Raw genomic sequence first — 24,502 nt, 5'->3', positions numbered from 1 at the left:
AAACGAACAAAGAACTGATACAAGCTATAAGGTGAATGAACCTTAAAAACATGACACCAGGTATGCGGGGGTGGCTCAGTCGGTTAAGCATCCAACTCTTGGTTTCGGCTCAGGTCATCATCTCAGGGTCCCGAGATCAAGCCCCATGTCGAGCTCCATGCTCAGTACAGAGTTGACCTGTCCCTCTGCTCCTCCCCCACTTTCTCCCTCTCATGAATAAAAAATGTTTTTTAAAAGAAAATTCTTAAAAGGGGCACCTGGGCGGCTCAGATGGTTAAAGCTTGCCTTTGGCTCAGGTCATGATCTCCAGGTCTTGGGATCAAGCCCCGTGGTTGGCTCCCAGCTCAGCAGGGAGTCTGCTTCTCCCTCTCCTTCTGCCTCTCCCCCTGTTTGTGCTCTATCTCTGTGTCTCTATCTCAAATAAATGAATGAATAAATTAAATAAATAAATACATCCTTAAAAAACATTATGCCAAGTGAAAGAACCCAGATGGAAATGACCACACACAGTATAATTCTACTTGTAGGACATGTCCAGAACAGACAAATCTATATATAGAGAAAGTAGGTTTGTGGTTGCCTTGGGCGGAGGGTGGGTGTAAAGGGAGAGACTACTAATAGGTACAGGGTTTCTTTTGCAGGTACGGATTGTGGTGTTGATTGTACAACTCTGTTAATATACTAAAAACCATGGAATTGTATACTTCAAATGAAATTAACTTTATGGTTTGTAAATTACTGATTTAACAAAAACAACACAACACACATGCATACACACGCTTTATGGGCATTCCCCACACAAGCTACATGGAAAAGAGCGCTGCACATGGCCCCAGACCCAACCCAACTGTGTCACTGGCTGGAGTGACACTCAGAGCTCCAGTGTTTCCTTCTAACTCTGCAGGGTTTGTCTTTACATCTTTAAATGAACTACACCAACGCCATCAGTTCTTCTCCCTTGGGAGGATGCTTTTATTGAACAGTGACTTCATCAAACCCCTGAGACATTTTCATCAGTTCATTTCCATATAAACACAAAGCACCAGCCATTCACCTGGAACAGTGCCAAGTTCACAGCAGACACCGAGTCACATATTGAAGATCGTGTCTGTCGTAGAGCGCCCCTTGGTTACAGAGTCCACTTTTGTGGTCTGTGCCTCCTTCACAAGGGGCCCACATGCACTGGGGGACTTCATGAGGTCTCCCTATGGAGCTCTAAACTCTACTTCTTTCCGCTGGACTCTTCCCTCTTTCTAATGGGTGAAAGACAGACAACAACTCCAGAAGAACACTCTAGAAGAGACCTTTCAGAGAGAAGAGTTTGAATCCAGTAAACACCTTTCACTTACCTATATAACCCCCATGCCCAGCACAGAGATCAATCCTGAGCAAGCATGCTGAATATTTATTATACATCAGGATGGATGGATGGAGAGAGGGATGGATGGAGAAATAAACGGGCCAATGTGGGCAGATGGATGGACAGACATGTAGGTAGGTGGATGTGATGGATGGACGGATGGATGGATAGATGTCAGGATGGATGAAAAGACAGGTGGGTAGATGGACAAATGAATGGAAGAACGAACCGATGATCAGAGGGGTGGATGGAGAGATGTGGAGAGATGGACAGTTGAGTCCATCAAATGAATGGATGGGCAGGTGAATGGACAAATGTGGACTGATGGATGGAGAGACAAGCAGGTAGATAGAAGGAGGGATGGCCTGACAGCTGGGTAGATGGGTGGATGGACAGATGGCTGGGTGGACAGATAGATGGAGGAGTGAATAAGTAACAGGTCCCATCCAATGTGCCCTCTGACCACTCAGGGAAACATCAGTACCTTGTCAGCACAGGGTGCTGGTGGTCTCCTCTCCATCCCCAGGCTCCAGGATGGGCTTTACTATACCCCCAAAGAGCTGAAACTGTTCTCCATCCATCTCTAGGGTCGAACCACAGAGGAACAGAAGTAAGGTGTCACCCCTGACCCCCGGGGTGATCTGTTATCATTCATTCCCCACAGTTACTGAGGACCGGCTCTACACTGGCACTGAGGACACGAGGGGCGACTGAGATGGCCCAGGGCGGACCCTGTGGGTGGCTCATGGAAATCAGAGCTGAGTGCCCAGTTCTTTGAGGTCACATGGGAAGGGGAGGAGGAGGTATTCAGGAAGGGACACCTAAGCTGAGACTAGATGTAGCCCGACTGACAAGCTGTGTGTGTGTCTGTGTGTGTGTGTGTGCAAGTGCACATTCAAAGGTGGGGTGGGGGAAGGAGGGAGAGACAGAGAAGGAGGACGGAAAGAAAAACAGGACAGGAGGAGGGAGGGAGGGAAAGGCACACACCCAGGGCAGAGCAAGTGTGTGAGTGCTGACCCCGAAGCAAGAGCACAGGTGTGTCTAAGACGGAAAGCCCAGGCAGCCAGAAGGCAAGGCAGGCACGCCAAGAGATGGGAGCAGTCGTCAGCGCCCCAGGTGCTCCAGACAGTGATCAAGCCTCAGAGGGGTGTGCCCAGTGAGGAGGTCAGACTTCCATTCACCCGCAAGTAGGGGCTGGGACTGGGCTGACCCAGTCTGGTTAGAAGGTTAAGAATCCTACTGAGCATCAGTGAGACTCGGCCAACATGCAGAGAACAGCAACTTCTGGGGAGCAGGCCCCAGGCCTCAGGAAGCAGCCCACACTGCGCCTGACCCTGTGGAAGGCCTACCTGTCCTGTCCTCACCAGGGCCTTACAGGCAGGGTCCTTGGCTCAGCTTCAAATCCCCAAGTGCATGCCTCGAGCAGGGGGCGCAGGCAGCTGAGGCCAATGTCACAGCGGGGGCGGCCACTAGCTGCACAGTCACCTTGACCTCACGGAACTGAATGCTGTCTAAAGGCCAGCAGCACAATATCTGCTCCAGTGGCTTCCCCTCTGAATGAGGTGATGGCTAAGATCCTGATGCCCGCCTGGAGCCAACTATGAGCGCCTCCTGTATCCTAGGCCAGACATGGGCGGGGCGCTAAGAAACGGTGTGCACCAGGCAGTCCCCACCACCGTCCTCGGGGAGCTTCCGCTCCAGCTGAAGCGTCTCTGGAAAAGAAACGAGTCTCCCTAGAAACCCGTCTGGTGTCTGTGGTCTCACAGTGACGTCTGGGGCAGGGCGGGTTGGGGGGAAGGGGGTAAACCTGAGACAGATTTCTGTAGCACAGATCAGAACAGGCTCAGCCCTTCTCAGAGCTTCACTGCGCTTAAGAAAGAGGCATATCCGCGTGGTTCTAGTACAGTCTCTACCAATTCACCCCAGGTAACAGAAACCATATTAGGTTTAACAAACACACTTCTGAGATCTGAGCCCAGGAAAACGGCTGCTTGTACCTGCTTATTAGATCTCTGTACTTGAGGAATAAAGCACTTTTATAGGCTTTCTATCACCTGAGCCCACAAAACAAGCCCCAGGTGGGCAGGGTCTGTGCCGTCCCTTTCTCCTCAAAGTACAATGCAGCAAGGGCAGAGGCCAGCTGCTGGGTGTGCGAGCACGGAGTGACGGAGGCAGCGCTCACGCCCGTGCCCCCCAGAGCCCAGACAGGCCCCTCGAGGAGGCTCGGGTTTGCCCCCAGGAGTCAGGAGCTGGGCCGCAGGTGCTTCTCCTGGGACTCCCAGGCCAGCCCCGCCTCCACCGCTGTCCTCTTGGCCGCCTTCCCCTCCGGCTGGGCCCCACAGGCTCCTCCAAGCCACCCCGCTGCTGTTTCTTCCACTCCGCAGTCTTGATCGCTCTTTCTCTCCTCCCATTCTCCACGGGTCCTCTCCTGAATCAGAAAACAATCAACACAGCTTTCCGATGCTGCCGTAAGGGGCCTGTCGGTGTCCTGGCTGGGCCCTTGCACACGCTGTGTGCGCAGATTCAGGCCAGATGAGCCGGGCTCCAGCGCCCCAGCCAGCCAGGGGGACCCCGTATTTTGTTCATCAGATGCTCTGAGGACCTTTTTACTGGTGGGAATATATTTCCTGGCAGGAACTGAAGAGCCCATCCATGGAGATCAGAGAAAGAGCAAAGCAAGGAAGCACTACTTTAAAAGGTGGCACTCTTACGCCTGAGTCTGTGGACCTCCCTGGACCCCTGGCCGTGGCTGTGACATCACACCGAACACCTCCTGCTTCCTCTAATGGCCTTCAAGGCTTACGAGAGAAGTTGGGGACCAACAAAGAGGTAAAGCACAATACTCTCACTTCAGTGGTCTGGAAAGGCCGTCAATGAGCCCCTTTCTCCATTGCAAACCAAGGGAAAGGAGAGCCCTCCTCTGCCAGTTTTTCTAAAGCAATCCAGCACTCACTGGGATAGCTTATGCCTTTGATGTTGAGTCCTCTATCCCTGTACCATCTACTTTCCAAAATAAGCAGTACTGCTCACAAGCTGCAACTGGAAGTTCTGGAGTTTGAAATTATTAACAACTTTTTCGGACTTCAAGAGCAAAGACCCTTCCGTAGCAGAAAATGGACGTTACCAGAATTGCCTTGTATGGGCAAAGGTCTGTCTCGGCTTCAGGAAAACACTTAATGGAATACATCGCTTCAAAGTCTTATAAAACACTGAACAACAGATAATGGGCCACGAATTAATACTTAGTCTCCGTCCTTATTCCCAGTTCTCTTCTCCTACCACTCTGTGTTCTACAATAATCTAATGCCATATTCCATTTTCTAGCATCGGGGCTCGAGGGACAGAGGAGGAAAGAGAGACATCTGTCCACACATCTGCTCTGCTTAAAAGATGCCGGTCCATGGCAGAATGTGAAATTCAGGTTTTTCAATATTTCCTTACCAATGCAAGGTTACAGCTGATTCCCCTGTGCTCTGTTCAGTTCTGGCTTCATGAGAGCTTGTCAAGCTTAGAGAAGAGGACCGTGAAAAGTCTAATTACAAAGGCCTCTCCTCCTACCACAGGACAGAGCCCTGAGTATGAATCAACAACCCACTGCCATGGAGAAGCCCAAAGCCAAGGTGATTAGGAAGGGGCCCTGCTGGTTTAGAGCTCCCCTGAACAAGCACGACATGATCGCTGGGAAAACCGTTCCTAGAATGACACATTCACAACCATACCTTCTTGCCTTCTTCGGACTGTCCGGGTCCCTCATCTGGAGTAGTCTGCCGTTGACTGCTCACACGGTCCTTGGCATCTCCTGGGTGAGCTGCCCTCCCCAAGCAAGAGAGCAGGATGAGCAAATGGGGGTGGTTCCAAAGGAGTAGACAATCAAAAGATTCATAATACACCGGGGAACCATCTAAAAGCACTGATCACCACGACCCAATTTCATCCTCTTGACTTACAATATGATACCTGCTACGGTGTCCTCCAGAGGACAGGGAAACCTGCCAGGTTTGGGGAGACGGGAATGGACAGTTCTACTCAATCACTTCTGAGCTGGAATATGATCTTTTCTTCCATTATTCAGACATTAAATGGAGTCCGTCTCTAGTGCTACTTTTGGTCCTTCTCCATGCTCACTGGCATTTTTATTCACAAGAGAGCCCATAATCACACTTTTTAATTCAGCTCCCCTAACCCTCTTACCAAATCAGTCCCAACTTAGAAAGGGATGACTTTCTTATCCCACTGTGTACTTTCCTATACCCCATAATCTCTATGTGGAGGTATGTGTGTGTTAAGACGGCATTCAGATCCTTTAGAAAAAAAAAATAATCGGTTCCCCATTTGAGCTGAAAATGCAAATGAAACACATTTTGCACAGCACCTGGGGGGATCAGTCAGTTAGGCATCTGACTCTTGATCTCAGCTCAGGACTTGATCTCAGGGTCGTGAGTTCAAGCCTCACACTGGGCTCCACGATGGGCATGGAACTGACTTAAAAAAAAAAAAGGCGGGGTGCCTCGGTGGCTCAGTCATTAAGCGTCTGCCTTCAGTTCAGGTCATGATCCCAGGGTCCTGGGATCCAGTCCCACATCCCGCTTGGCAGGAAACCTGCTTCTCCCTCTCTCACTGTCTCTCTCACTCTGTCAATTAAATAAATAAATAAAATCTTTAAATTAAAAAAAAAAAACACTTTTCAAATAAGAATATATTGTTTAGTTGTTACCTATATACATAAATTATAAAGTTTATTTACAGACTTTATGAATTAGCCAACTTTGGTTTGGCAAAACTGAGTAAGAAGTATTTAAAAATACCCACATACTTTAGTGCTGTCTTGGAGTTTCTATATAATGCAGTAATGGATGCCCACGTACTTCTCTTTGCAAAAATGTAAGCTCATAAATGAGTTCAGAGACTCAGCCAGCCTTATTCACCACTGTATCCTTATTACCTCTACCAGTGGCCTGTCATTGATAGGTCCTCCATCACAGTAATCCACGGAATGAATGAGAAAATACATGAACGAATGAATGAGGCAATGAAGTAGACAATCCATTATTTTCTACACTTTCTGGTGTGTGAAACTACATTTTTATGTGGTAAGGACTAAAGCATGCTAGAAACTACAAAATGTTAACTTGTATTTTATCCCTAACCAATAAAGGTCCGATAATCTTTAAAAATGAATGCTCTAACTTGGAAGCGTCAGGATGAGAATCTGAGAAGCAACCACACAGGTAGGTCAAGGTAAGGTACCACCCATGAATGACCACACAGGACGCAATAGATGAAAATGGCCACTAGAGGGAGCCACATGACCTTTCAAAGAGCAGCATTAGGAAAAACCCATCCAGTATGGTGGTTCTGCTCTCAGCACTTCCCACCATAGTTCACCACCATAACATTGCACTATATAATGTCCGACTCACCAGAACAAGCTGAGATAAAGTTAGAGTTGCAGTTTGCTAGGATTCAGACTTTTAGAAAAATGCCTCCAACTCCCAGCTCAAATATTTCACATCCTTTTGTGTACACTCCAGTATTAAAAATTAAATATAAATAGAGGAAAACTATTTCCCCTGTGGATGACAATTGAATCTATTAAAAAATGCACCTGGAAAGAAGGCAAAACTATAATCTAAAGAATGAAAAAATTTATTTTTAAAGCTGTGTGCAATTACTTCCTGTCTCCAGCCACATTTTTGTAAAGCAACTTTCAACTGCTGGAGCATTCAATTTCATCTCCTCCAGTAAAGAAACTTAAGGCATGTGCAAGCTGAGAAGTCATACCAGATAGAATTATGATCCTATTGGTCAAGTTTCAAAGGCTTCAAATGTCACTGAGTGTAGGAAGAAAAACATTTCCCACAAACGCCTTCTCTCAAAAGTTCTGAAAACCCTGTAAATATTTTCAGGGCCATTAAAAGCCACAGATGTTATCAACAGGCAAGATCCATGCAAACTTTAAAAGACCTAGTCCATAAAGGTCGTTGCTTCAAAAATAGATTTTGAAACATTTAAAAGGAGCACAAGTTAACTTCCCTTTGGAACCATGTAAAATGTCCATGCCTTACTTAGAACGTAAAAAGCAATTGGCTCCACTGGGCTTTTTGCTTATAGTTCCATCTACACCACATGAAATTGTAGGAAACCTCCAAAATAACAGCCAGAAATAAAGGAAGATAGAACTTGAAAAACAGAACAATTTAAGAAAGCGACTCTGAGAATCACTGATTAAAAACTAAAATTATATTAAATGGCTCTGTGAGATTTCCAAGGCAAGAGAAGATTCCAGAACCTGCATTGTTTGGTGACCTGTGGGAAAACCTAATGGGCTAACACTCACAGAGTTCCATGAAGGCAGATAGACTAGAAACTGAGAAACTGCAGAGCATCTGGGCTAGTCTGTGATTGCATATGCAGCCCCCACTCACCAACCCGGAAAAAAACCTGAAATGTCAGTGCTGACAAAATTGTTACAAGATGAAGCTGGCTGGCTGAAAACCCTCTTGAGTGAATTAAAATCCTGACTGCTGGCCCTGGGGGAGACAGAAGTTGTGGGTGAAACTGGGAACTAGCCATGATTTATACAGCCAATGAAAAGATCGTAATTTTGAATTTTATAAAAATTATAGTTTTAAGTAATCTAATTATATCCCAATTATAATGATGACCCTTCTTCCTTCAAAGAACTCAAAGCATGCTTCTGGAACATTCTCTGTGAAAGTTCCCTCATTTGCTGTTTTAAAGAGAGAGTTGGCAAATCTCACAGTGAGTTAAAGTGACAAGTCTGGCATCTGACTTCCAGCTCAGTTTCCTGTGACCAGACCACACCAACTCTCAGCTCTGGAAACAACCCCCAGAGGAATTCTCTTCGGAGGAAAGCGATCTCCCCAATTATGAGAAAACGTCCTCCCCCTGCCTAGCCCCCTCTGGCCTGTGCAATTTCCACATTATTTCCACATTCTGATATGCAAACTTTTTTTTCATTCCCAGCCAAGGAACGTCCAAGATACAAAGGCCTCATCCACGTGGGAGCTGCAGACTCATTTGTGAAGCTCCTCGATAAACCCGCTTGGCTGTTCAGCTTAGTGCATGGGGATCCTGGCCAGCTCCCCCTTCATTTCTAGCTGTGGATGCCACAGGGCAAGTCACTTAACCGCCTCATTAGGATCCCAGTCACTGTCCTGCCATGGCCTTCTTCCCAGGTGCCTGGTCACCCCATTAATATCTGTAAAGATCCATTAAGCCTCCTAGCTGAAAGGCACCATAAAAGCAAAACCTATCGGGGCGCCTGGGTGGCTCAGTGGGTTAAGCCGCTGCCTTCGGCACAGGTCATGATCTCGGAGTCCTGGGATCGAGCCCCGCGTCGGGCTCTCTGCTCAGCGGGGAGCCTACTTCCTCCTCTCTCTCTGCCTGCCTCTCTGCCTGCTTGTGATCTCTCTGTCGAATAAATAAATAAAATCTTAAAAAAAAAAAAACATTAAAAAAAAGCAAAACCTATCACTGTTATCATCAATAAACTCTAAGACGCTCTTCCCTGTCACCTCCTAGGGTAAATCAGTTACCCACTGCCCCCTAATGAGCTACCTGCAGCCTGGTATATGGCATTTGATACTGACAAGAGCTTTCTTTCCCAGGAGGGAAGAAAAGCCAGTACTTTCACTTTGGCCAGTGAACTTAAAACTGTGAGAACCTCCAGCAACTCCCAACCATACGTTGCACCTGTAGCCTAATGCGCTCTGCGTGGATCCAGCCCTGCCCCCAGGGACCCTCACCTTGAGCACTGAGCTAAGAACCACCAGCAGTGTGCAATCCATGCTCGACGTGGGAGAGGTGTTAGACGCGCTGTTAAAAAGCACCTCGGAGAACCAGACACCAGTATGTCTGGTATTCCCATCCGCTGCCTCCCTTTGCCTCTTCTCATTGCTCGGAAACACCCTCCATCAAAACCCCGCCGGCAACACACCGTGGAGCTCTAACACACCAAACGGAGGGCAGTGTCTGTCTGTACGGGGCTGCCCAAATAAACAACATCGCCACCCAGCACCCTACTATGCTGCCAGTAAGAAGGACAGGAAGGACAAGGTACTCCTTTGCAGAATGCGGTCTATGCAACACTACCACTTACACACGCGTGTCATCTCCCACAAGGGGAAAGGGGAAGGGGCATGGAAGGCTGGCTCCTCACAGCAAACCCTCGTGTGGCTTTCCAGATGGTCGAACCGGGTGCGCACACTCATCTTCTAGGTTTCTGGGATCCCTTCTAGTTATAAACGGGGATCCCCTCCGTCCCAGGGAGCTTCTGATTTAGCTAAATTGGGGGAGATCTCGCACGAGGTTTAGAAGCTGTCACTCATTCGGGAAAGGAAGGTGGGCCAAGGGCAAGAAGCCACCACTCTGGTCTCCCTCTCTCCTCTGTTCTTGCAACCTGGACGGGCCTGACTTCATGGGTAGCATTAACCTGTGCTTCCAAGCGCACAGCGCTCACTGCGACTCACAGTCTGGAGGTCTTGACTGCTGCAGTCGAACCTTCAACCAGATGCTGCCTCGCTGGCCCCAGGCTCCTGGGGGTTCCACCTCCCACAGGCGTCCGCGCTCCTCGGGATGGGCCAACAGGAACTTCCTGCAGACTGAGGATGCGCACGTGTGAGCCAGGAAGGCCCGCCCCCTCTGTCCACATGGGAAGACACTTCCGGTTCCTGTTGAGGCCCCACCCACCCTGTTCTGGCTCTGTTCTCTGATCGCGCTCTGCGCAAGCTACCGTTTTATCGTCTCACCTCGTGCTCCCACTTGCACCCACCCCATCTTAGCTTGGGGCCGCCATAACAAAGGTTCACGCACTGAGTGGGGACTTCAACAACAGACTGGCTGTCTCCTAGTCGGGGAAGGAAGTCCCACATCCAGAGTTGGGAAGACGCTTGCAGTGGGCCTCCGTGTCGCTGTGCCTTTACGAGGTCTTCCCTCTGTACCTGTGACCCAGGCCCCTCTCATAAATAAGAACCTCTTCCTACCACTCCACTGAATCAGGGCCTCACGCACATGACCTCACTTAATCACCTCTTCAATGGCTCCTCCTCCTAGTACAGTCACTTGGGGAGCTAAAGCTTCAACATAAGACTTGGGGGTACCCAGTTGAGCCCGTAACATAACCCCACACTGTCCTCTCCTTAGGCACTGTCCTTCCTCCGCCCGAAACCTCCCCAGCTCTCCTCTCCCACAGAACCTTCCAGTGCATCCTCCACGAATGCCTTGATTCCAGAGTCACCTCAAGGCTTCTATGTCCACGTTCACAGGGCGAGCACTTTCCATGGGGCAGTGCCCCAATCCTGCCAAATGGGAAGCTGCTCCTGGTCCTTCGGGTGCCCATGGGGACACCTTCAGGCCCTCTCCTAATATTTCCCGGCCCAGGGCAACAGCACAGATGGAAACCTCCAGAACCTGACACTAAGTATTCAGAAAGTGTAAGCCGAGCTAGCAGAGTGCTAGATAGAATGTTCTGCTCTCCTATCTTGACAAATATAGCTTCGTAACAACAGGGAAAGCCAGTTTCAATTTTAGAATTTCTTGGACTCCTTGGAGTTCTGAACCAGAATGTGGCAACACCAAGAGAGCTGGCCCCCAGCAGTCAGCCCACTTGCTTCTCCTCCTACCTCTGCCCCACACACATACACCACAGGGGGCCTGTGCATACAAATGTGGACAGCACGCCCACACTCCATCCACATCCCACCAATGGCTGCCCCTGGGATGTAAAGATATGCAAATTGGTGGCATGGTCCACCCTGAGATGCACAGATCCAGGGATGGAGTCTACTTGGGCCCTGAGCACCACTGGTAGGAATCCTAGGGTCCTAGTACCTTGAGCTGGCTTAGAAGGAGTGATCTGGACCCAGATAGGGTCCAGATAGGAATATTCTCTTGGGCCCACAGATTCCTCACACCATGGAGAGAGACAGAGCTGCCAAGGGGCTCTAAAGCATAGGGCTGTGGACAGGAGTCCCTCTTGTCCATTCAAAGGGCAGGACTGTACTCAATAAAGGCCAGTCAGTGAAGGATGTGGTCAGTGCACCTGGACCCGGCCTTGAGCGTCCAGCAGCTTCTTTCTCCACATTCTACCTGGTTTCCCTACATGCCCATATACAGCCAGGGGTGCTGTAAAAGACTGAGGCCCCAGCATCCTTGGCTAGGCAGCTGAAACTCCTAAGACAAGTAGCATGCTTCAGAATAAGAGCCTTCATATCTTCTTTCTCTAAAAGGCAGAGACAGAGAAGGGAGAACAGAGATCTGCAGAACGCTGCAAGGGTCTTAGTAGCACTGTCCCTGGGGCAGCCTCCCCCCTGGAAGCTTCTATTACCCTGGGAAACCTGAGGTGGCTGCCCTGGGAGGCCAGTGCACTCAAGCAAAAGTCTCAGAGGCATAGCAAAATTAGGGCTGGGGGAGGAGCCCCTGGGTGGCTCTATCAGTTAAGCAGACACCTTCAGCTCAGGTCATGATCTCGGGGTCCTGAGATCAAGTCCCACGTCTGACTCCCTGCTCAGCAGAGTCCACTTCTCCCTCTCCCTCTGCCTGCCACTCCTCCTACTTGTGCTCTCTCTCTCAAATAAATAAAATCTTAATAAATAAATAAGGAGAGGGACAAAAAGGACAGGTATGTGGACAGAGAACCAGTTGCCTAGGTTCTGAAACTTTCCAGCACCTCAAAGTGAGCAACACGGTGCAGAAAGCCTGGAATGCTCTTTGCAGAAATTTAAGGATCTTCAGAGTTTAATTATAGACAACTACTTTGGAAATACAAAGAAATGACTAAACCTACTTGAAATACGTTTCACCTGCTTTTCTTAGGACTTCAGAGTAACGGAAATGTCCTTATCTTTCCTGCCTTTTCTCTTATTTGTTGTCCCCATATGATAGCGGCACTGGAAACTCAATACTAAGGGCTCAAAATCACCTGTGGTTTTGACAATAAGTGAAACAGAACCCAATGTGGGGTGGGTGGGGTGCAAAGGGACCCTGAGTAAATACCCATCAGAATCTGCTGCCCTTACTGACTTGGAATGTGATGTTTAGCATCAGAGCTTTTTTCATTTCCTCTGACGAATATATATAAAGCTTTCTCTTCCAGAATGTGGAAAGGAACTAAAACAGTTCATTTTAAGTCTCAGCTTGACTGAGCCAAGGGTGACCAGATATTTGGTCTAACATTATTCTGGGTGTGTCTGTGAAGGTGTTTTGGATGAGATCAGCATTTGAATCAGTAGACTGTATAAAGCAGATTGCTATCCCTCATGTGGGTGGGCCTCACCCAATCAGTTGAAGCCCTGAGTATGGAACAAAAAGGCTGACATCCCACAAGTAAGAGGGAATTCCTCCTGTCTGTTGAGCTGAGACATCAATTTTTTTAATGTAGATTTTATTTATTTATTTATTTATTTATTTATTTATTTGAGAGAACATGAGAGGGGAAAAGTTCAGAGGGAGAAGCAAACTCCCCATGGAGCTAGGAGCCCAATGCGGGACTTGATCCTGGGACTCCGGGACCATGACCCGAGCTGAAAGCAGTGGCTTAACCAACTGAGCCACCCAGGCACCCCAAGGACATCGATCTTCTATTGCCTTTGGATTTGAACCAAAATCTTGTTTGCTTTTCTTGGGTCTGGCACCTGTAGGCATTTGGACCCTTAGGACACCATTGGCTCTCCTGAGTCTCCAATTTGCTAACAGCTACAGATCTTGGGAATCTCAGTCTCTACACCATGTGAGTCAATTCCTCATAATAAATCTCTTCTCTCTATATATCTACATCCTACTGGTTCTGTTTCTCTGGAGAACCCTGATCAACAGAGGGACTCAGTAGGTCAAGAATGGAAGATGGGACTGTCTTCTGCAATAGGAGCTACAGAGGCACTTGGGGGCTCATGCTGTCAGAGCTCGCTTTTTGTACTCCAGCTGCCCTCCCAGCTGAAGCTCCTGGGGATCCCTTGCAGCTTCTAGTGGAAAGGACAAAGTCATGGGCTCTAAGCTTCAAGTTTAGGAGCAAAGGCTCTCTGAGAGCCAGCAGCAGTTAGCAGCACAGGTGCACTTCTCTGGATTCTGCCTCTCTCTGAGGTCATGCAACTTCTTTTTTATTATCTCTAAATCCAATTATTTCTCAGGCTGGGAAGGGCTCGCCCCCTGTAATGCAGCATAAAGCCTCATCTATGCAGAAGCAATGGGAGAGTTCTAAGGAAGAAGAGAAAACCCAGACACCGAAAGTGCCAAGGAACCTCCCTACCCCACAATCACCTAGAACGCACATGCATTATCCATCACCATTACCTCAACACTTCCTCCTGATACAAAGTGGGTTTACCTTGGTACATAGCAGGAGAAATCGGCCAACTGACGCCCAGGGCTTCATCCTCTCGGAACGTCTCACAGAAGTCCTGCAGCATGGCCATGCCCAGGCCTTGGCGACGGTACTTCCTCCTGACAAACACGGTGTCGAAGACAGGTAGCAGGTAGCATGCACCCATACCATCACCACACAGGCTGCCTGTAGGGAAAGGAAGTGATATGGACTGGCCGCAGACTTGCACCAAGCCACCAGGACCCTAACGAATGTTTGCACAGCCAGGTCATTGGCACCACCTGGAAGAAGGGCTCACATCACTAACTAAACAACCTGCGACAAAACAGCAGTTCCTCCCAAACCACCAGTGCTCCAGCTGGCCGATCAGCCCATATGTGATTGATCACTGGGAGTACAGCCACCAGACTATTGTACTGAAATGAAAAACAAACCCAGATGAATGCACCATTCATGCGCCCAAGACCCTCAGATGCTGCCCTCTCCGCACGCAGGTCACGGAGACACTCAAAGCCAATGATGAGCATCTGGGTGACATCAAAGTTCCCCATGAACCCAGGGAATCCGGGCTAGGAGACCCACCCCACACATCTCTAGGACATGGACTTGTTTTGGTAACTCTAGCAAGCAGTCATCGCATCTTATTAAGGTGACGTACCTTTACCCTGAGTAGACTAAGCTGTATTTCTCCTACAACATCAATGACCTTGCTATAGCAGAGCAAGAGAAGAAACAGCTGACATCCTTCCCACGTTTCCACCCTGAATTGAACTTCACTTCACTGCAACCAGCCCCGGTTACCAGCACGGTTGCTGTTTCTGCAGCGGGAACTTAAGAGTCACAACCAGTCACCTCTGTCATCACCCTAACCAGAAAATCAATGCTACATGGAGCCTACTACAGCATCTTTCTCACTTCCAAACTGCACAGGTGCCTGTGCCCTAAATGCACTAGAGTCCAGGAAAAGAAGTATGTAGCATATTCAGTTCCTATCAGAAAAAGAGACATTCATCCCTGCCAAGATTCAGAAGGTGGGTAATTTCCCAAACAAAAAAACTGATTCCAGTTCTAATTGGCCAGACTGAGTTGCAGAGACATATGCTGCTGTAGTTAACTGCAAAAATGGCCACAGTTATCTCCCTTCCTGTATCCACATCCCTTCACATGTGGTTCTGAAGCACCTGCCATCAAGAGAAGGGGTCTGGCCTCATAGGGTCCAGTGCCCATCTGTTCCCTCTCATATCTCTGCCACTCGCCCCAAGAACAAACCTGGACTAGCCTGTCACCATGAGAGAAACATGACCTGGGCACCCCTGTGGTCTCAGCAGACATCAAGCCACCCCCAAATAGCAGTCACCTACTGAACAGGTTAAAACCCCATGGAAACTGTCAATCAAAAGAATGGGGAACTAAATGGTTGGTTTTGTGGAAAAATGAATGAATGAATAAATAATCTGTGGCCAGCGATCAATACCACCTAATTCACTTAAGATGGTAACAACAGAGTATTTGAATTTCACCTTCAGTGTTCTTGAAATGATAGTACAAACTTGGGCTGGAATTTTATAACTACCAACTTTTATAGATGATGACAACAACATTCCCCAAATGATAAAGACTTCCAAAGCTGAAAAGGTTTAAAATTAAATAAAAATATAATTCCATTCACAATAATCTTTTAAAAGAGTCAGTATTTAGCAATACAGTTAACAAAAGAAACACAAGCTGTGAATACTGAAAAACTACAAAACAATGTTGAAGGAAATTAAAGAAAATCTAAATAAATAGAGACATTCCATGTTCATGGATTGGATGGTTCAATACTGTTGAGATGGCAATTCTTCTCAAACTGGTCTGTAATTTCAATGCCAGCCCTACCAAATCCTAGCAGGCATTTTCTCTTTTTAAAAGAGAGAGTGAGAGAGAGGACAGAATGGGGGCAGGTGGAGGTGGCGGGGGGGAAGAAACTTAAGCAGGCTCCATGCCCAGCACAGAGTCCAATATGGGGCTTGATCTCAACACCCTGAGATCATGACCTGAGCTGAAATCAAGAGTCAGACACTTAACCAACTGAGCCACCCAGGCACCCCACCAGCAGGCATTTTTGTAGACAATGAGAAGCGGATACTAAAATTGATATGAAATGCAAAATCTTTATAATAAGCAACCCAGTTCTGAAAAAGAAGAGTACAACTGGAAGTTTTACACTACCCAATTTCAAGGTTTCTTGTAAAATCAAGGCAGGCAAGTCAGTGGGATACTGGTGCAAGGATAGGCATGCATATCAGTGAAACAGAAATGAGTCCAGAAATAAACTTATACTTTGAACTTCAAAACAGTGCCCTTTTCAAATGAGGAAAAGACAATCTTTTCAAGAAATGGTGGTAGGATGACTAGATATTGAAAAATTAAAAAAAAAAGTTTTAAGGAAAGAAGCTGGAACAGAACAGAAAGCCCAGAATTAGACCCGCACCGATACAGTCAAATGATCTTTGACAAATGAGCAAAGTCAAGTCAGTGGAGAAAGGACCGTCCCCATAAGTAATACGGGACAACTGGATATCCACATGAAAAATAATAATAATAATAATCATCTAGACCTTAAACCCTTCAAAAACCTTACATTAAAATGAGTCACAGGCATAATAATTAAATTATATAAATAATAATTAAGAAACATTAATTTTGCATAAAAACTTTACCTTAAAATGAGTCACAGGCATAATAATTAAATTATATAAATAATAATTAAAAAAATTAATTTTGCATAAAATGCAAAACTACAAAACTCCTAGAAAATAGCATGAGAGAATATCTAGATGACCTTGGTTTTAGCAATAAATTTTTTACATACAATACCAAAGGCATGACCCATGGAAGGAAAAAATGACAGGCTGAATTTCATTAACATTAAAATTTGCTGCTCTGTGAAAGACCATGTCAAAAGAATGAAAAGGCAAGGCATGAACTGGGAAAAAACAGTTGAAAAAGACACATTTGTCTGATAAAGGACTGTTATCTGAAATATGCAAAGAACTTTTAAAACTCAATGGTAAGAAAACAAACAACTTGATTAAAAAGCGGACCAAAAGGGGCATCTGGGTGGCTCAGTGGGTTAAGTAAGCCTCTGCCTTCAGCTTGGGTCATGATCCCAGGGCCCTAGAATCGAGCCCCACATCGGGCTCTCTGCTCAGCGGGGAGCCTTCTTCCCCCTCTCTCTCTGCCTGCTTCTCTGCCTACTTGTGATCTCTCTCTCTGTCAAATAAATAAAAATCCTTAAAAAAAAAGTGGACCAAAGATTTTAATAGAAACCTCATCCAAGAAGCTATACATACAACAGATGAGCATATCAAAAGATGCTCCACATCATATGTCATCAGGGAAATGCCAATTTAACCAAGAAGATATCACTGCCCACCTAAAACAGTGGCCAAATTCCAGAACACTGTCAACACCAAATGCTGGTGAGGATGTGGAGCAACATTCCTTGTTGGGGGAAATGCAAAATGGTACAGCAACTCTGGATGACAGCTTGGTGGTTTTTACAAAAGTAAACATACTCATACCATATGATTCATCAATTGTGCTCCTTGATATTTATCAAAAGGAGTTGAGAACTTATGTCTACACAAATGTTCATGGCACCTGTATTCATAATTGTTACAACCTAGAAGCAACCAAGATACCCTTCCATACCTGAAAGGATGAATAAACTACAGTACACCCAGATAACAGAATATTTAGTGCCAAAAAGAAATAAGTTATCAAGCCACAAAGACATAGAGAAATGTTAAGGCATATTGCTTAGTGAAAAAAGTCAATCTGAAAAGTCTACAATTACACCCATGATAAAACATTCTGGAAAAGGCAAAACTAGGAAGGCAGCGAAAAGATCAGTGGTTGTCAAGGGGTCATGAGGAGGGAGGGACGCATGGGTGGGGTCCAGGAATTTTTAGGGCAGTGAAGCTATTGTGTATGATGCTACAAGGGTAGCTACATGTCATTATACATTTGTTAAAATCCATAGAATATACAACACAAAGAATAGACCCTGATGTAAACTATGGGATTTAGTTAATAAAAATGTATCCTTCTGGAATGAATTGTGTCTCCCCAAAGTCTTACATTGAAGCCCAACTGCCAGTACCTTGGATTGCGACTATATTTGGAGACAGGCACTTTAAGTGGTGATGGAGTTAAATAGAAGTCTTTTGAATAAGCTCTCATCCAATCTGATGGGTGTCTTTATGAGAAAAGGAAATTTGGACACACAGAGAGATGTGCACACACAGAAGAAAGACTGTATCAGGACACAGTGAGAAGCGGCCATCTACAAGTTAAGGAGAGAGACCTCGGAAGAAACCAAACCTGCCAACACCTTGATCTTGGACTTCCAGCCTCAGGAACTGTGAGAAAATTACTTTCTGTTGTTTGAGCCACCCAGTCTGTTGTATTTTGTTATGGCAGTCCCAACTGATTAATAGGTGTATCAATTTTGGTTTACAAATAGTAACAAATGTGTCACACTACTGTAATGCATTAATAATACAGGAAAGTGTGTATGCATGGAGGAGGGTGGGGGGATGTTGGGGAACTCTCTGTACTTTGTCCTCAAATTTTCTATAACCTAAAACTGCTCTAAAAAACAAAGCCTACTAATTTTTTAATGTACTAGGTGTTTTTAAAAATTAAGTTGAACACTCACCTCACGTCATATATAAAAACTTAATTCAAAGATGGATCTAGGCATAAATAAAAGCTAAAACTACAAAGCTTTTGGGAGAAAACATAGAGGAAAATCTTCACAACCTTGGATTAGTCAGAGAGTTCTTAAATTCAATACCAGAAGCATAATCAATTGACAAATCTGACTTCATTAAAGTTAACTTCTGTACTTCGAAGTTAGACTATAAGAAAATGTTTATGAATCACATTTCTGATAAAGGACATATCCAGACTATATGAAGAACTCTTATAATACAATAAAAAGAAAACAAACAACCAATTAAAAATGGACAGATGATCTAAATAGAAACTTCTTCAAAGAAAACATACAGGGGCACCTGGGTGGCTCAGTGGGTTAAAGCCTCTGCCTTCGGCTTGGGTCATGATCTCAGGGTCCTGGGATTGAGCCCCACATCGGGCTCTCTGCTCAGCGGAGAGCCTACTTACCCCTCTCTCTCAGCCTACGTCTCTGCCTACCTGTGATCTCTGTCTGTCAAATAAATAAATAAAATCTTAAAAAAAAAAGAAGACATACAAATTGTTAATCAATGAAAAGATACTCAACATCATTAGGAAAATGAAAATCAAAACCACAGTGCAAAGCTACTTTTGACCTACTAAAAAATGGCTATAGTCAAGGCAACCAGCAGTCATAAGTGTTGACAAGATATGGAGAAATTGAAACCATCACATAGTGCTGATGGGAATTTGTAATGGTAAAGCTACTTTGTCAAATAATTTGACAGTTTCTTAAAGTTAAACATGTGTTTATCCGATGATCCACCAATTCTATTCCTAGGAAACTAATATTTGCTACAATTGGGATGAACCTCAAAAAATATTAAGAAAAACAATTCAGGCACAAAAGACCACATATTGTATCATTCCATTTAGATGAGCTGTCCCAGAAAGGCAAATTGATAGGGACAGAGAGCAGACTGGGGTTGCCTAGAGCTGGGGTGGAAACAGATTGATAGCCAACAGGCATCTTTTTCAGGTGATGAAAATATCCAAAATCTATATAGTGGTGATGGTTACACACTCTAAATTTTTCAGAAATCACTTACCCTTGGCAAATTTTATGCAGTGTAAAATTATACCTCAACAAAATCGATTTTTAAAAGATTCAGTGGGGGCACCTGGGTGGCTCAGTGGGTTAAGCCTCTGCCTTCAGCTCAGGTCATGAACTTAGGGTCCTGGGATTGAGCCCCGAATCAGGCTCTCTGCTCAGCAGGGAGCCTGCTTCTCTCTCTCTCTCTCTGCCTGCCTCTCTGCCTACTTGTGATCTCTGTCTGTCAAATAAATAAATAAATAAATAAAATCTTTAAAAGATTCAATGAATTATATTATATTGGGGTGCCTGGGTGACTCAATGGGTTAGGCATACAACTTTTGGTTTCAGCTCAGGTCATATGAGATCTTTCAGTCATGAGATTGAGCCCCACGTCCAGCCCCCCACTCATGTTCTACTTCATGTTCTTTCTCCCTCTCTCTCCCCTTTTGCCCCTGTCTACTCACATGTTCTCTCTCTCCCTCTCTCTCAAATAAATAAATAACATCTTTAAATAAATAATAAAAATAAAATTATTATATTGAAATTATATGAAAAAAATACAATCAAGAGTAAAAGAGGGGAAACAGTAACTTTAGGGTGGAGAAACCTGTCAGACACCCCCGTGAGTGATCAGGGTGAGCATGGCTAATAGTAGTGCTGGGATCATGTACTTTCACGTGTGATGGAAGCATGTGAGGACCAGGACATTTACTTCCCTTTCCCCCAAACCCATATCCCAGTCTAATCATGAGAAAATATCAGACAGACCTAAATTAAGTGACAGTCCGCAAATCTCCTGACCAGTACTCTTCAAAAGTATCCAGGTCATGAAGGACAAGGAGAACAAAGAAATGGTCACAGATCAGGCAAGGGAACTAAAAAGATCTGAAATATGTGCAAGGTGGTATCCTGGATCAAACCCTATAAGAGAAAAAGGACAATGCTGAAAAATTAACCAATGTTAATTTCTTAGGTTTGATCCTCATACCATGATCCTGTCCTATGTTACCAGTGGAGGGAGGGAGGTGAAGGGTATAACAGGAACTCTGAACTATTTTGCAGCTGTTCTGTAAATCTAAAATTATTTCAAAATAAAAAGCTGGGGAAGGGGAAGAGGCAGAAGAAACAAAAGCACTCCACCAGCCCTTTCTAATGGCTAATCATACTATCAGGTTGGTCAAATAAAATCTGTCCTCTAAAATCAATTCCTGGGGCACTTGGGTGGCTCAATGGATTAAGCATCTGCCTTCCACTCAGGTCATGATCCCAGGGTCCTGGAACTGATCCACCAATCAATGGGGGATCCATTGATCCCCTGCTCAACGGGGAGTCTGCTTCTCCCTCTCCGTCTACCCCACCCCCAGCTCCTGCTTTCTCTCTCTCTCTCTCTCAAAAAAAAAAAAAAAAAAAACCTTTAAAATCAATTCCCAAAACCAAAGAATTGCCTTTTTAAGAAGGATACTAATTAACTGTAATAAGAATATTATGTGATTATGAACAGGGGCAGAGATAATGAGCTGGCTGCATGCCAATGGACTCTCCACTCATAATCAGAACCTCAAGTCCAAGGAATTCGTATCACATGGCATGAAATGGTTGGGAAGAACCTCAGCGATGATCTCAGTCATTCTACCCATTATACAGACATGACAGCTGACAGTGTCAAGAAAGGTTCAAGAACAAACAACACAAAACACACAGAGAATAAAGGGCTTGGCTCTCTTCTGTCAGTAACATCTGCCCAACGGGGTCTCATCAGCTCACAGAGAGTCTGGTGAACCCAGAGCAAACTCAGACCAGCCATGCCACCAAGGTAGCTGCGGGCAGAACTAAGCCAAGAACCAAGACCTCCTGGTGCCCTTTCTTCTTTCTGGCTGCTTCATGTCCAAAATTACCTTCAGTGATTACATAGGTTGTCTCTGCCTAACAACACTTAGAAGATTAAAGCATATTCCAGATGGGCACTGTTCAAAATCAGAACAAAGATGCTGTCTCTCAGGCAAATTTAAATATCCAGAAAGGTTTTTTACCTGAGGACAATGGATCATGGAAAGAAAGTTCATGGGAACAGATCCATATAGATCACAATTCATAGTAAATGGTGGGGATAAAACAAAATAAAACAAACAAACAAAAGTCTGGTAAAGCACAAACCAGTCAGAACTGGCTAAATGAGCAGCAGGATGAGATCATTTTTACCATAAATGCTGGTAGGAAATAAACAAGTAAAACTGAAAATTAACAAACCAAGCATCAGAATTCAAAAGACTGAAAAAGAATAGAAAAGAGACCTGAAGAAAATAAAGGGAAGGAGACAAGGACAATAGAAATTAATAAAATAGGGGTGCCTGGGTGGCTCAGTGGGATAAAGCCTCTGACATCGGCTCAGGTCATGGTCTCAGGGTCCTGGGATCAAGCTCCGCATTGGGCTCTCTGCTCAGCGGGGAGCCTGCTTCCTCCTCTCTCTGCCTGCCTTTCTGCCTACTTGTGATCTCTGTCAAATAAATAAATAAAATCCTTTTTTTTTAAAAAAGAACTTAATAAAATAGAAAACAAAAATACAATATAAAGGATTTTTTTTAATTTCAAGAGTTATTAAAGGAAGATTGAATACACCATACATAAAGCACATTGGGAATTAAAATAAAGATATCACTATAGACATGCAGAAATTTCAAAGGTAAGAGAATATAATAAATATCTCTACACCAATAAACTGGAAAAACAGATGAAAAGGACAAATTCCTAGGACAATACAAACCACCAAAACTGACTTATAAAAAAAACAGAAAGACCAGCCTGTCCTATGAGCATCAAAACATGAACTCCGTAGTTTAAACCTCTCCCACACTGAACACAATCAGGCCAGGGGGGGTTTAAGTTCTACCAACCTTCCAAGGAAAGCCTTCCAGAGTACAGAAAAAGGGAGAATATTCTCCAACTTAGTCTCTGAGTCTCACCTTTTAAGGAAAAAGAAAAAGAAATAGCCAAGGAGGGGCACCTGGGTGGCTCAGTGGGTTAAGGTCTCTGCCTTCAGCTCAGGTCATGATCCCAGGGTCCTGGGATCGAGCCCCAAGTCGGGCTCTCTGCCCAGTGGGGAGCTTGCTTCCCTCTCTCTCTGCCTGCCTCTCTGCCTACTTGTGATCTGTCTGTCAAATAAATAAAATCTTAAAAAAAAAAGGAAAAGAAATAGCTAAGGATCAGAAAAATAGGTAAATAACAGTAATTCATAAGCATAAGACAAAAAATTTACACCCATATTAACAAACTGCATTCAACAGGGTGTACAAAGTTAACTTCAATCACGGTAAGGGGCTGGTTTTCTGCTCACCACTCTGGCTCTTCTGGGGGAGACGCAGAATCAGTAAGGGGCATGAGCTAAGACTACACATAATGAAGACTTTTCCTTCAACAGCCTGGAAGGACCTGAAGAAGGAACTTCTGAAAGAAGGAAACAAAACTTACCAAAGAGTAGGCAGGCAACATGGTACCAACAGGCTGTCCATTAAAAATAGGCACCCCAACAAAACACAGAAAAAGACAAGGAGGGTTACTTCACGAAGACATTGAGTGAATTCTTGGAATACCTAAGACAGCATTCACAGATGGTGCACCATGGGGGAAATGATAGCAACAGGCAGCCAGAAAGTAAGGGAAGAAATGGAATCTGCTTCAAAGAGAGAGATTTGCTGGGAGGAAGATAAAACAGGCAGGGGGCGAGACGATGGTCACAGTGTGTTCCCCCCGCCGGCTGCTTTTGAGAACTAAGACCTGGGCACCAGGGAAGTTTTTGGTGGGAGGCCCCAAGGCACAAAACAGCCAAGCGCCTGGCGAAACGTAGCCCAGCTCTTGGTACGTTTCCTTTTGCAAAGTAGCATTTGTGTGGGCTGGGAAGCACCTGTCCAGGTTTGTCCAGCTGATCCCAAAGACAGTTTGCTGTCCGTGGCTGCTGTAGAAACTTGGCCCTGCGAAGCATTTTAAGCATAACTGCTCTAAAAATCCAAATTCAGGCCACAGTTGCTAGTCCAAGAGATTCAGTTCAGCATGGGATACTCTTAACCCATGGACATAGAAATAGCTGAAAGCGTTAACTTTCGCTAGCCATTAGCACTATCCTTTTGTTACAATCATATTAGATTTGGGTGGTGAACCCACTGTACAAGGTCAGAGCCAAACATCCCTCAGAACCGGGGTCAGAGTCAGACTTCCTGGGTACCCACTGCACAAGGTCAGAGCCAGACTGCCTTGGAACCTGGGGTAGCTAAGGATGTACTGACGATTCTAGTAAATGACCTGGATGTTTCTGAATTCTTCCCACCAAAGAGCGTTGCTAACACCTAGCCACATAAAATCTTTTTTTTTTTTTTAAGTATGAGACATTTAAGTTGTATTTGCTGTACTAGGCACTGGCAAACTTTTTCTGTAAATTCCAAACAGAAAATACGTTTAGGCTTTAGGGGAAACTGTTTATCTCTGCAGTTGTGCAAAATCAGCTGTGGACATTATAAACGGGCATGGCTATGTTCCAATCGATTTCTATTTACAAAAAGAGGCGATGAGCAGAACTGGGCCAACAGGCCATAGTTGTTAATGCCTGCTCCAGAAAAAAACATCACCTTTACAGGTAGGACTAAGTGTTTATAATACCTATTTGTAATAATCATCTTTTCTCAAGAACAACTGAAAACAATGCATTAATGTCAACCACTCCTAAACAAGATACATTTATTTTTAATTTTTTCTTAAGACTTTATTTATTTATCTGACAGAGAGAGAGACAGTGAGAGCAGGAACACAAGCAGGGGGAGTGGGAGAGGGAGAAGCAGGGTTCCTGACGAACAGGGAGCCCGATGTGGGGCTCAATCCCAGGACCCCAGGATCATGACCCGAGCTGAAGGTAGACACTTAATAATTGAGCCACCCAGGTGCTCCAAAACAAGATACATTTAGAGATAAGAATTAATTATATCATTTTTTTCTTCTAACATTTCTTTGTATGTATTTTACTATTATAAGAGGAATT

At 45.1% G+C, this 24,502-nt stretch overlaps 1 protein-coding gene across 2 annotated transcripts in view; it reads right to left on the bottom strand.

Moving 5' to 3' along the window:
• Nucleotides 1–3,207: 3,207 nt before the first annotated feature.
• Nucleotides 3,208–24,502, bottom strand: part of FAM169B (family with sequence similarity 169 member B) — an 83,559-nt gene continuing 62,264 nt past the window's right edge. Inside the window, exons 6-9 of one of the 2 annotated variants that reach the window (XM_032836040.1) lie at nt 13,704–13,886; nt 9,853–9,984; nt 5,080–5,168; nt 3,208–3,788 (exon numbers count right to left, since the gene is read on the bottom strand). In XM_032836040.1, the coding sequence (XP_032691931.1) occupies nt 3,603–3,788; nt 5,080–5,168; nt 9,853–9,984; nt 13,704–13,886 (590 nt within the window). In that variant the 3' untranslated portion in view covers nt 3,208–3,602. The remainder of the gene's footprint in view (nt 3,789–5,079; nt 5,169–9,852; nt 9,985–13,703; nt 13,887–24,502) is intronic. The other variant, XM_032836041.1, reaches the window with a different exon arrangement.

Source organism: Lontra canadensis, unplaced genomic scaffold, assembly GCF_010015895.1.
Source record: "Lontra canadensis isolate GAN:19392208 unplaced genomic scaffold, GSC_riverotter_1.0 scaffold89, whole genome shotgun sequence".
Lineage (NCBI taxonomy): Eukaryota > Metazoa > Chordata > Mammalia > Carnivora > Mustelidae > Lontra > Lontra canadensis.
Note: the sequence above shows the minus strand (reverse complement) of the source record. Positions and strands in the feature narration are given on the sequence as shown.